This window comes from Gossypium hirsutum, chromosome D13 (genome assembly GCF_007990345.1).
Source record: "Gossypium hirsutum isolate 1008001.06 chromosome D13, Gossypium_hirsutum_v2.1, whole genome shotgun sequence".
Lineage (NCBI taxonomy): Eukaryota > Viridiplantae > Streptophyta > Magnoliopsida > Malvales > Malvaceae > Gossypium > Gossypium hirsutum.
This window is the reverse complement of record NC_053449.1, coordinates 5,736,873-5,749,077: the sequence shown is the minus strand read 5'-3', so window position 1 is coordinate 5,749,077 and position 12,205 is coordinate 5,736,873. Positions and strand designations below refer to the sequence as shown.

The window sequence follows — 12,205 nt, the reverse complement described above, 5'->3', positions numbered from 1 at the left end:
TGATGTGCTCCTATTCTTATTGGAATAAAGGGTTGCAGATTTATTGTCACTAAACATGTAACAGCCCGTTTTCAGTGAAATCAGAATAGTGGTTTCGGGACCACAAATCTGAGTCCAAAAGAGAATTTATTTTAATATTATTTTATGATCTACTGTATGATAGGAATAACATATAAAAATTTTGTTAAGAAAAATTTTACCGATTATATGTTTAATTGTTAGAAAAGACCAAATTGCATAAAGTGCAAAAGTTGAATTCTAGTAGCTAGAGGGATCAAATAGCTATGGAATTCAAAATTTGAGGTCCTTATAAGGCAAATAGACCATTAAGAGGAGTTAGTAGATAATTATGATGATTCATCCATGGAAATTTGAGTAAAGAAAAGGACTAAATTGGAAAGTGGAAATAATAAAAGATGATAATTAATTAATTAACAAAATATCATCTTTTTCAACATCTTTCCCCAAATTATTTTCATGGAAACCCTAGCTAAGAGAAAAGCATTCAAGCAAACTTACTTGGCTTAATTGGGTAAGTAATCTTGTCCCGTTTTTAGTAATTTTTATATTTTCGAGATTGTAATAACCTAATCTAGCTATTTTGGGGATTAATTTGCAAAGTTATCAAATTATTAAAGTTTTTCCATCGATGAATATGCATGAATTATGAAGTTTTATGGTAGAAATGGAAATGTTGTTGATAGGTAAACAACTTTTGTAAAGTGAATTTTGATGAAATTATGATTTAGGGACTAAATTGAAAAGATGTAAAATTCATGGAAAAATTCTAATTTTTGTGAAATAAATGGGCTGTAAATGTTATATGTAAAAATTGGCTAGGCTTGGAACAATGATTAAATTGCATGAATTTTATTTTCCGAGCCTAAGGACGAAATCATAATTAAATAAAAATATGGGGGCAAAATGGTAATTTTTCCTAAGATGTGAATTGAATTGAATAGAATATGAATTATATTAAGTTGAGTTAAATTTACTCGTATAGAACCGGATAGACCTAGTTCGGAATTGGATCGAGAGAAACAAAAGGTATTGGAATAGTAGCCTACATACACGAACGATTATCGAGGTAAGTTCGTGTAACTAAATTGTGTATATTTATATGTTGAATTGAATGTTGTATATATATGAATTGTGTAATTACCATGTACATGAAATTGATTACATATATGACAATGCCCGACAAATATTAAGTTTTGTTTGAATAAATGAAATTTGATTGGATACAGGGTTCCTGTATTGGTTGTGGCCCTGCATATGTTGCGGACACACCATAGCTTGAAAGAGCGCCCTGTTATAAGCCCTCTTGAGCTTTCTGTTATATGATTCCTGTGAGCTTCCCGATAATAGCTCTTCGGATCATCCCGATTAGTTGTGATCCTGCATGTGTTGTGGGCACACCGTAGCTCTTATGAGCATCCCGTTATATGGCTCTTCGTGAGCTTCCTGATTAAAGGCTCTTTGTGAGCTTCCCGATATGGCTCGCTTAAACTTCAATATATATGGCTATCCAGAGCGTCCCGATATATGGCTCTTCGGAGCTACCCATTATTGGCTCGCATAAGCTTTCCGATTATGGCTCTTATGAGCTTCCTGTTATACAGCCCGGATAAGCTTCTCATTATATGGCTCAGAAGAGCTTCCTGTTATTTGGCTCAAGAGAGGGCTTCCCGATTATGTGCTCTAGTGAGCACTCCCGAATATGAATTGACAGTTTACAGATTTGTACACTTTATGTGTACTACCCATGTATCCATTGAAATTTTAAATGATTCAACGGGAGAAATTCTGATATGAGTTAAAATGAATTTCGAATGAATCGTTACCTGTATTTACTTGAAAACACATGGAAATATGATATTTTATGAGCTCATTCTTGTTCTTGTTATTTATATGAAATACATGACTAACATGTTTGATGAGGATGTGAGTGTTTAGGTTATTGATTAAATTGATTTGGATGTACTTTGTATGCTTACTTTAAATGTAAATGAATGGTAAGTTAATTTCCTGTTATACGAACTTACTAAGCTTAAAAGCTTACTTTGTTTTATTTCCTCTGTTTTATAGTACTCAGAAGCTTGTAAAGGTTGGAAGCTGGTCAGAGATACATCACGCTATCCATCGGCTCGTTTCGGTATAAATAGCAAAATTTTCTTTGGGCATAATGGCATGTATAAGCTAATAAACCAATGTTGACAAATGAATGTTTTGGTTGTAATTAACCATTGGAATGGCTAATGATGGTATGCTTTGATGTACACATATATGAAATTATATTATGTTTGGTGTTTGTGTGCTTGAATTGGTTGGATTGGTATACTAGGTATAAACATGCTTAAAAGAGTATTTGAACAATTTGGTAAGTTGGATACTTGAATAAATATGATGGTATAGCATGCATAAGACCTGGTTTTTGGCTTGATTTGAGGGTTATGAATTGACTTGTGAATGTGATTAAATGTTGTGTAGGTAGAAGACAAATTGGGTGAGAAAAGTGGCCTTGGAAATGACCTATTTTTGTACACACGGGCAGAGACACGGGCGTGTATCTCAGCCATGTGTGACACACGGCCATGTGCAAGGGTGTGCGGTTTGGTCGTGTGTCCTCTGCTTCTTAAAAATTTAGAAACAGAATGCTCCGAATTTCCCATACGGGCAGAGACACGGGCGTGTGTCTCAACCGTGTGTGGCACACGGCCTAACACATGGGCATGTGTTTTGGCCTTGTGACTCTTGCACCTAATTATTGTAAATTAAATTGTTCACACGACCTAGCACACGGGTGTGTGGCTTGGCCGTGTGACCAAGTCAGTATACAACCTAAAATAGACACGGGCTAGGACACGGCCGTGTGCCTCACATCGAATGCCCACACGGCCTGAGACACAGGCGTGTCACGGCCATACGGGCGTGTGTCCCTTGCACATTGGAAAATTTTTGAGATTTTGCGAAAAATTCTCTGTGTTCCCGATTTAGTCCCGACTCGATTCTAATGCGTATTTTGGGCCCCGAAGGATCTTATAAGGGACTTTATGATTGATTTCTGATATAAACATTGTATGATGTGAAATGTCTATTATCTGTTCTGAAATCTCTGGTAATGCTCCGTAACCCTGTTCCGGCGACGGGTTCAGGTTAGGGGTGTTACAAAACAACTTAAGTAGTTTTTCTATTCCATCCACAATTCGCAGCCCAATAATAAAATTTTGCATCCATATTCTATGGTTAGGTGTCTCGTAACATGCTATAATCACAGTTGCCATGATCAAAGAAGCTGTGACTAGTTGCTTAACACTCTTCCAAGAGACAACTCCTACAGCAAGCATATTTGTATAGCTTGTCGTAGATTTCATACAATCTTGGCATCCAACAAAGTTGGAGTCTGTATATCAGAGTTCAGACGATCTTTAACTTATCAGATCTTCGATATTTGAGCATGTAATTTTTTTAAGATATTGCATGACTCGTTTGGTTGCTTCCCAATGATCCATACCCAAATTTGAATTGATACAATAATTGAATTAAAACAACGAAAGAGAAGTAGATTGTATGAATTATTATCCACATTAAATACATTTTCTTGGAAGGAACAATAGATGACTTAAAATTTAATTTAATTTCTTTGAATTATTCTTTAATATATTGTAATTGAATAATTGAGTTGGAAGAGAAAATTAAATTAATTAAGTCATTGCAGTTTTAATGAATAGGATAGTTGAATTTATTAACTCATCGATTCTAATACGGTAAAATTGTCATGATTTTGAAAGAATTAGAATTGAGTTAAGAAATAATTTAATTAAATAAAATAATGTTTGGGGAATACAAACTGGTTATTTGGGTTGAATAATTGTATGAAGTTATTTTAATTAAAATTAAAACTAATTTGCACATATAATTGTATCCAATATATGAATGGCATAATGAGCCTATGTTTTACTAGGGGTAGACAACACGCTGTGCCCACCACATAGAGTTGCAAGGGGACTCTGGGTTCTTTATTAAATATTATTTCCCCCATGTTCTACTAGACTCGTGATTTCTTTCCTATATAGAGAGATTATAGGGTAGTCAAAAATACACATCAGTCATACGTGGATACTCTGTCAAAATTTAGGGAAAATATTTTTAGCCTCTAATAAATTATATTTTTATGAGTACTCACGAGAAATATTTTGGTTTTGATTCCCCATAAAGAAAGTGAATTGTTCTCACTGGAAAGTTATGATTTTCATCCTGTGTTTGGTTTTAAATAAGAGCCCACTTTTTTAGCAATCGAAGGATCGAGAATAGTAGAGAATATCATTTGGTCGAAAACTAAAATTTGGTAGGCTCAAAAACACATGTACTTAATTTTAAGAAAAATATTTTTATAAATAACACAAGGATTCGATTTTATGAATTTTTTTAAAATTTCACTATATAACAAAATGTTGATCATAAACAAGTTTTCCAATACAAACGTGACAATTGGTACAATTCTTCTTTTTGTGACCTATCGCATCACAAGAGAAACAAACATCCTTAGTTGGTTTCTTTTTATGACCTATCCGCAACATCCTTATTTTTCTTTGTATACCCATTGAAGTTAAATTTGTCAAGAATGTATTAATTTCAAATAATTTGCCAAGAATGTATTAGTTTCAACCTTTTTTAAAAAAAAAACATTTTTTTCAATGTCAGCCATGAATTCTTTAACTATGGTAATCTTACTTGATATAGCTCCCTTGAATGTTTCTAGAAGTTTTCTACATGATCATTATATAGATGCAATTTGATCTCTCCCAACTTTCCATCTCCCTCTTTTGGTCAAAGGTACTCTCATACATAAGCAATGGAAGAGTATAACCCTTAACGCAAAGTCGAGATTCATGACTCCGGAAATTATCATAAGATTCTTTTATATCATGATTTAAAGTTTGTACCATTTAACATGAGAATATAATCAATGCATGCAATGATGTTGGTGGGCATAATAATAGCTAAATCAAATAAAACAAACTCAAATAAAACTTTAAATATAAACCAAAAAAATAAATTCAATAAAAGGTAAACCTCATCTCAAGATATCAGACACTCCATTAATATTTCATATTTAAACAAACTATTAACTTATAAGTGATATTTTGATGTAGTAATCAAACATTGACAATAAAAACACGTTAAACAATAAATCTTCCTTTGGGTCAATTTCTTGGTCACATGTAAAACCAATCAATCATCACTGTTTATTTCCACAATTGTACATATAATTTTGATAAATATTAACCTTTCTTTGGATCAGTCAATATTAACACAGCTTAAATTACATTCATACGATCGTTTATATTTTAAAACAAAACAATTTCCACTATAACAGAAACATATATCTATATATCGATTGAATCATTTTAAAATATATATCTATATTTAAATTTAAAATTTAATAGCAGAAATCAATAAATATCTTTATATATATTACCATAGCAAGTCGTCCGGATGTCACTTATTAAAACCGTAAAATTTTAATAAATTAAGAGTTGTAATGTCAGAAATCAAAAATAAAAGTTAGTTAAAAAAGTGTACCTACATCTATTGATATGTTGAAATGTTCGAGTCTTGTAATTTTTACTTTCTAAATTAGTCACAATTTTAGAGAAAATAACTTTCACTTTTTTGAAGAAAGTAGCATGTTTAGGAAAATCACGTATGTTTAATTTAGGACTATAACTCTAATATAAGATTTTAACTAAAAATCTAATTTAACATGCAATATATGAAGCAGAGAAAGAAAGTAAAAACAATCAATCAATAAACTGAAATAATAATAATATGCATTTAATTGTTTCTAAATTCAATTTTTGCATGAGAAAGTGAAAACTCATGAAAAGCATAGATACATTGAATCCAACTAATTAAATGACCAAATGGGGAAAACCCTAAAACCCGCCTAAATTTAGTTTTTAAAAATATAAATTTTAGGTCTAATTTTTTAATTTAAGTTTTTATTTATTTTATACGGTTTAAAAATTAAAATCCAATTGATTATTACATTATTAATTCATTTTTGTTAAATTTTATATTTTTTGTTTATTAATTTAATGTTTATATTAGAGTAGTATTTTATATTTAGTATATGTTTATTTTTTTAATGTGTTCTAAATTACATAACATATAAAAATAACAGGCCTTAAACAAGTAAACAAGCTGGGTCGAGCTAAGCTTAGGCCTTAAATGTTTAAGTCCAAGCCCAACTCATATTTTAAATGGGTCTAATTTTTTTGCTTAAAAACATTTTTCAAGCCTAATATTTTTGTCAAAATCCTCTCAAATTTCGAGCGAACCTTCGGACCTGGATAAATAGCTCAACCTATGAACAAGTCTATATTATTTTTGGTCTCCTAAGTTTTGCCAAAAATCACCGTCTCCCCACCAATTTTTGAATTGGTTCATAAGAGAAAAGCAACAATCAAATTTAGTAAGATTAATGAACAAATTTTTCATTTTGGTCTTTTAAAATTTTAAATTATTCAAGGTAAGATTGTATTTTGACCCTCTAAAAATGATAAAATTTTGATTTAATATTTTAAAAATTACATTTTTACTATTGTAAAAATTAATAATTTAATTTCGACTCCCTTAAATTTTTTTTTACTTCAACCCTATTAATAATCCCATTAATATATATATTTTTATTATAAAATTGAGTAAAATAAATAAATAAATAAATCGCAAACTTCAGATTTTATTTATAATTATGTATTTATATAAACACGAAAATTATATATATATAGGTTCCAAAAATACGTTTTATATAAGTCACGTGTCTTGAGAAGAAAAGCAAAGCAAAGCAAAGGCCGTTATAGAGCACGTGACGACAACTTTATATCTCTCGTCTTTGACGTGGCGTGGAAACAATTTTGAACTCTCCCAAATGGCCGAAACCGCTATGTTTCTGCCACGTCTCCTTTCAATGACGCGGCATCTCCAAAACTGGCTGGCAACCAAAAAAAAAATTCGGCCGATAACGTCACGCGCTTCTGTAACGATATTTTCCTACTCGCTCGGCTGTCCCAGGTTCTACGACGAGTCTCTCTCTTCCAAAAACGCCCCCTTTTCTTCTTAAAATTCACAACATTGCCATTCCTTTATTTTATTTCGTATTTAGAGATGAAATTAACCAAAATTTGCAAATTATTGTGTTCAATAAAATTTTTTGATTAATAAATACATACTAAGTATTCATTATTATTAGTTTAAAAATATTAAATGTCAATTCAAATATAAAATATAGTATTAAGAATATCTAAAACATATAAATTAAATTATAAAAACCACATATACTTATCGCATAAACAATTTGGTCTCGGATTTAATATGCTAAAAACATTCCTTGTAAATTTTAATTCGCTATCTATCTTTTTAACGCGTTTAATCCAAGTTATTCATATGTAGGTATATACATATTTACCATTTATTCTTCATATTAGAATTAAACTAGCATTAATTCATTTTCGAACTAGGTCGAGTCCGAGTCTAGAAAATGAGCCTAAAACTGTATATTGACCTAGCTCGAACTTAGCCCATGATTAAGTATGTTTGTTAAGCCTTCAACAGTAATAACTAAAAATGATATAGGTGGCAATTTAAAAAAAAAAGGTAATGATTTTCTTGGAAAGAAAGCTTGTGTTGCAAACTTGAGATAAAGATAAATATGAATAAAGGTATAAAAGCGTGAAAAAGAGCAAGTTTGATTCAAGTTTTGAGGCTAATGAAGCAAACTCTTAAAAAGCTGCTTTGATTAGCAAAATTTGTTCATTTGGTGGTATCAAACTATGAAAAGAAACCCAACAAATAAGGTAATTATTTGGTTCTTAGTAATAATAAACTTGTAGATTGAGTCTTAGTTCGATTGGTATGAGCATTGTTGTCAATGCAGGAGAATGTAGATTCGAGTGTGCTGAAACACAATATATTCTTATTTATGGGTTGGAAAGGGGCTATAAATAATTTTAAATATAATCAAAAACTTATAATAAAATTATTAAAAAAGCAGTTGTTTGGCATAAAATTCATATAGCAGAAACTTTTTAACAAGTAGTGATATGTCAATAGAAAAAAGAAGCAGCTAAAACTCCTTTTGGTTTTAGAAAGCCAAACGTATTGTTGTTTTCCTTATTTTGGAAAATGAAAATTACTGAAAAAAATATATTTGGTTCAAAATTTTAAAATATTTTAAAAAATAAAAATAAATATTTATATAAAAATTGGAAAATAATAAAATATTTATTTTATTAAAAATAATTTGTAAATTTAAAAAAGGATGAAAATGAGGGTGTTTAACTTTAAATGTTCCAGTTCAAATCCATATAAAGGGTAAAATTGTATTTTTATTTCAATGGTTTTACAAATATTAAATTTGATATATTGATTTTTAAGGGTTATATAAAATCTTTAAAAAATTATATTAAAAAAAAGCAGTATTCTTTAAGTTTTTATAACATTTAATAATTTATATAATTTTTTTTATAATTTTCTAAAAATTTATAATATTTTCCTGCTTATTTTTTGTTTTCGGACACATGTTAACCTACATCATACTATAAATCATTCTTATTAACGTGTATTGATCATCTCTCCTCACCCAAAACCATTACTCATCACTCACCTTCAACCACCAAATACTAAATCCATTATTTCTCGGGTCCTTTACTCAACACCTCATCTAAGTCTACAACTTTTTATACTTTCAATAAGTTTTTATAACCTTTTTTTTATTAATTTTTATATATTCTTTTATCATTTTAATTTTTGATATAATTTTCTATCATTTCTAATTTCTTTATAATATTTTATTAATATTTTCATTTTCTCATAACATATTAATAATATTTTATAATATTTAATAGTTTTTATATATTTTTAAAAATTTTATGTTATTTGATAATTTTGATAGATTTTCTATAATTTTCAATTTTTAATAATATTTTAATAACTTTTAGCTAAAATTTTTATAATAATTTAAATATTTTCGTTTTTCATTTAGTTATTTCTAAAATATTTTAATATTTTTTACAATTTCTTGAGAATTTTTATATGATCCTTAAAAATCAATTAAACCCTCCACGTTAGCGTTTTTCCACATTAGTTGTCATGTCATCAAAATTTTCATGTCAGCCGCTACATCACTTGCCACGTCAGTACTTAACCATCCATCAAGAGCCTTAATAAAAATGACAATTCGAAAGACCCAATTGATTATTATTTTTAAATCAAGTGTCCAATTGATTACACTTTTTAATCAGGGGCTAATTGATTTTCAAATTATTTTCGAGGGACTTTTTTAATACTTTAACAAAAAAATTTTTTTTCATATTAAACGTCACCTTCAATAATCTTGGAGCTTAAGCATAATATCCCCCAACATTCCCTCATTTTTCTCTTAGAAGATCAAAGTTTTTGTTTATTTTGTTGGTTTAATTTTAAAAAAAATTGAAAAGCCAAGTCTTTTTATTATTATTATTATTTTAATTTATCAAAATTTACCCATCATATTAATCCAATTATAGGAAAACAAATATATTACCAATTCCTACTCCATTGAATATAAATTAACAAACTCATAATTTTTGTTGGTTTTGTACATATAAATTGTTGAACTGATATTTAAGGTAATAATTTAACGATAAAATTTAACGATATCCATTTATTATTACAAAATTTATTACAATAACAATAATATAAACTCAGGAGAAAAGATTATATAAAATATAATATTATTTATTTTCAATAATTTAATGTGACGTTAAAATTTCAATATGAAATTAGTGAGATGATATTAAACTATTTAAATGGGATAATTCATTTTATCCTTTCTGAAGTTAACAGTTGCTTTGCGCATTAAAACTGTAAAAATAAAAATGGAGTTTTTAGAGATAGAAAGAGAAAATAGAAGAACACACATTGCTTCCCGCGTTTTCCATGCCACCCCCAATTCTCATTTCCTCATGCGTGCAAGCTATGCTCTAATCCCTTTAAATTCTAAACCAAAACAACATTCCCACTTCCCAATTTCCCTTTTTTTCTTCCTTGATTCTTCTACTGTTCTAAGTTTGTTTTTAAAGCTTTCAACTTCACCTTAATAATTGCGTCTTGTTGTATGCCTTTGCCTTTCTTTGTTTTGAAGATAAAACCTTTTCTCCCTCATTTTTTTTTCTTTCCCTGTTAACGCCATTGTTTGGATAAGATTCCATCAATCTTCATCTTCTTTTTTCTATCTGGGTTTTTTTTTAAGCATTGAAAGTGTTCAAAATTTCAATGATTTTGGTTATTTCAGTGCATATGTTCATAACCTGTTTGATATAAAGTGTGTTTGAACAGATTTAAAGCTCTGGGTTTTGTGAAAGGTGTTGAATTTGGGTTTGGGTTTTCATAACTTTTTGTTTTCTTTGCTTAGATCTGATCTAAACAGAGCTATGGGAAATCATGGTAGCAAGAAAACATCAGAACCATCGTCGTCGTCATCATCATCATCATCATCATCATCCTCATCGGCATCGACATCATCTATCAGTCTTAGCAGCAATTTGCAGTACACAACTGAATTAAGCTCCTATGAAGCAGCTTGTAAGCTAGACAAAGAGCTGCAAACATTCGACACCAATGTCCAAGCTCGAACCAATCGAGTCATCAACACGCTAGCCATGGGTGTCGAGGTTCGAGCCCTTTCGTTCGATTCGCTCAAAGAGGTAACAGGTTGTCTCTTAGAGATGAACCAAGAGGTGGTTAAAGTTATCTTGGACTGCAAGAAAGATATATGGAAGAGCCAAGAATTGTTTGAGCTAGTTGAAGAGTACTTTGAGAACAGCCTGCAAACACTCGATTTTTGCTCCGCGTTGGAGAAGTGCCTAAAACGAGCTCGGGATAGCCAGTTGTTGATCCTAATGGCGCTGCAACAATTCGAGGACGAAAGCGAGGTTAACGGCAGCAAATATGTGGAGACATTGGAAGAACTGAGGAATTTCAAGGCAGCTGGGAACCCTTTCACTGATGAATTCTTTCAAATATTTCAATCTGTTTATAGGCAACAAATAGCAATGCTTGAGAAGCTGCATCAGAGGAAGAACAAGCTTGACAAGAAGCTCAAGTGTATCCACACGTGGCGTAAGGTATCGAGCATGATATTCGTTGCCACGTTCGCCACAGTGTTGATTTGTTCGGTTGTGGCAGCCGCCATGGCTGCTCCTCCGGTGGCTGCTGCACTCGCCGCTGCAACGTCCATCCCATTGGGTTCGATGGGGAAATGGATCGATTCCCTGTGGAGGAACTACGAAAACGTGTTGAAAGGGCAAAAGGAAGTGATCACCTCAATGCAAGCAGGCACTTATGTGGCCATTAAAGACTTGGATAACATTCGGGTTCTTGTGGAGCGGTTGGAGATCGAGATCGAAGCCCTGTTGCAGAACGCGGGTTTCGCGACAGAACAAGAAGAAGCCGTGAGGATCGGGATCGATGAGATCAAGAAGAAGCTAGGGGTGTTCATGAAGAATGTGGAGGATTTAGGGCAACAAGCCGATAATTGTAGCCGTGACATAAGGAGGGCAAGGACTGTTGTTCTTCAAAGGATCATAAAATATCCTAACAATTGATGTTCTATCGAGATCATTTCAAACCCTGGGAAAGTTGACCTCTTTTCATCTTTGGTGCTGACAATATTGACAAAAATTTGATGAAAAATTTGATTGATTTGCCACATCCTTGTTATGTATGTTTTTTCAGGTCTCACAGATTATTGATCTTTTCCATTTGGGAAATGTTTCTTTGATTCTATGTAATTATTGAATACTATTTTTACTATTTTCTAAATTTGCTCAATTTTTTATTCACTATTTGATTTCATTTTCTCATGATATTATTATTATAGTCGTCAATTTGAAGGTGCACTAACGCCGTGCTAGTTGGGTGGAAAAGTAGAGGAAAAGGACAATGAAAAGAAAAAAATAAAAAAAGATGTTTATATCCCATCAAATTGAAAAGATGAGACGAGAGAAAATGTATATATTAGTTTAAAATTATACTTTTTTTTAAATGTTTTATTTCTTTCCTTCCAATTTTCAACTTGATAGAAAGAAAATTTATGATTTCCATCCTTTTAATTTTCTATCCTTAAATCTTCTATCATTTCAATTTTCTTTTTTACTCTACC

At 30.8% G+C, this 12,205-nt stretch overlaps 1 protein-coding gene across 1 annotated transcript; it reads left to right on the top strand.

The window, feature by feature from the left end:
* The first annotated feature begins 9,900 nt into the window (after positions 1-9,900).
* LOC107894194 (UPF0496 protein At4g34320) lies at positions 9,901-11,856 on the top strand. Its single transcript, XM_016819423.2, has one exon. It carries the CDS (start codon positions 10,476-10,478, stop codon positions 11,646-11,648), a length of 1,173 nt encoding a protein of 390 aa, XP_016674912.2. The 5' UTR covers positions 9,901-10,475; the 3' UTR covers positions 11,649-11,856.
* The last annotated feature ends 349 nt before the right edge of the window (positions 11,857-12,205 follow it).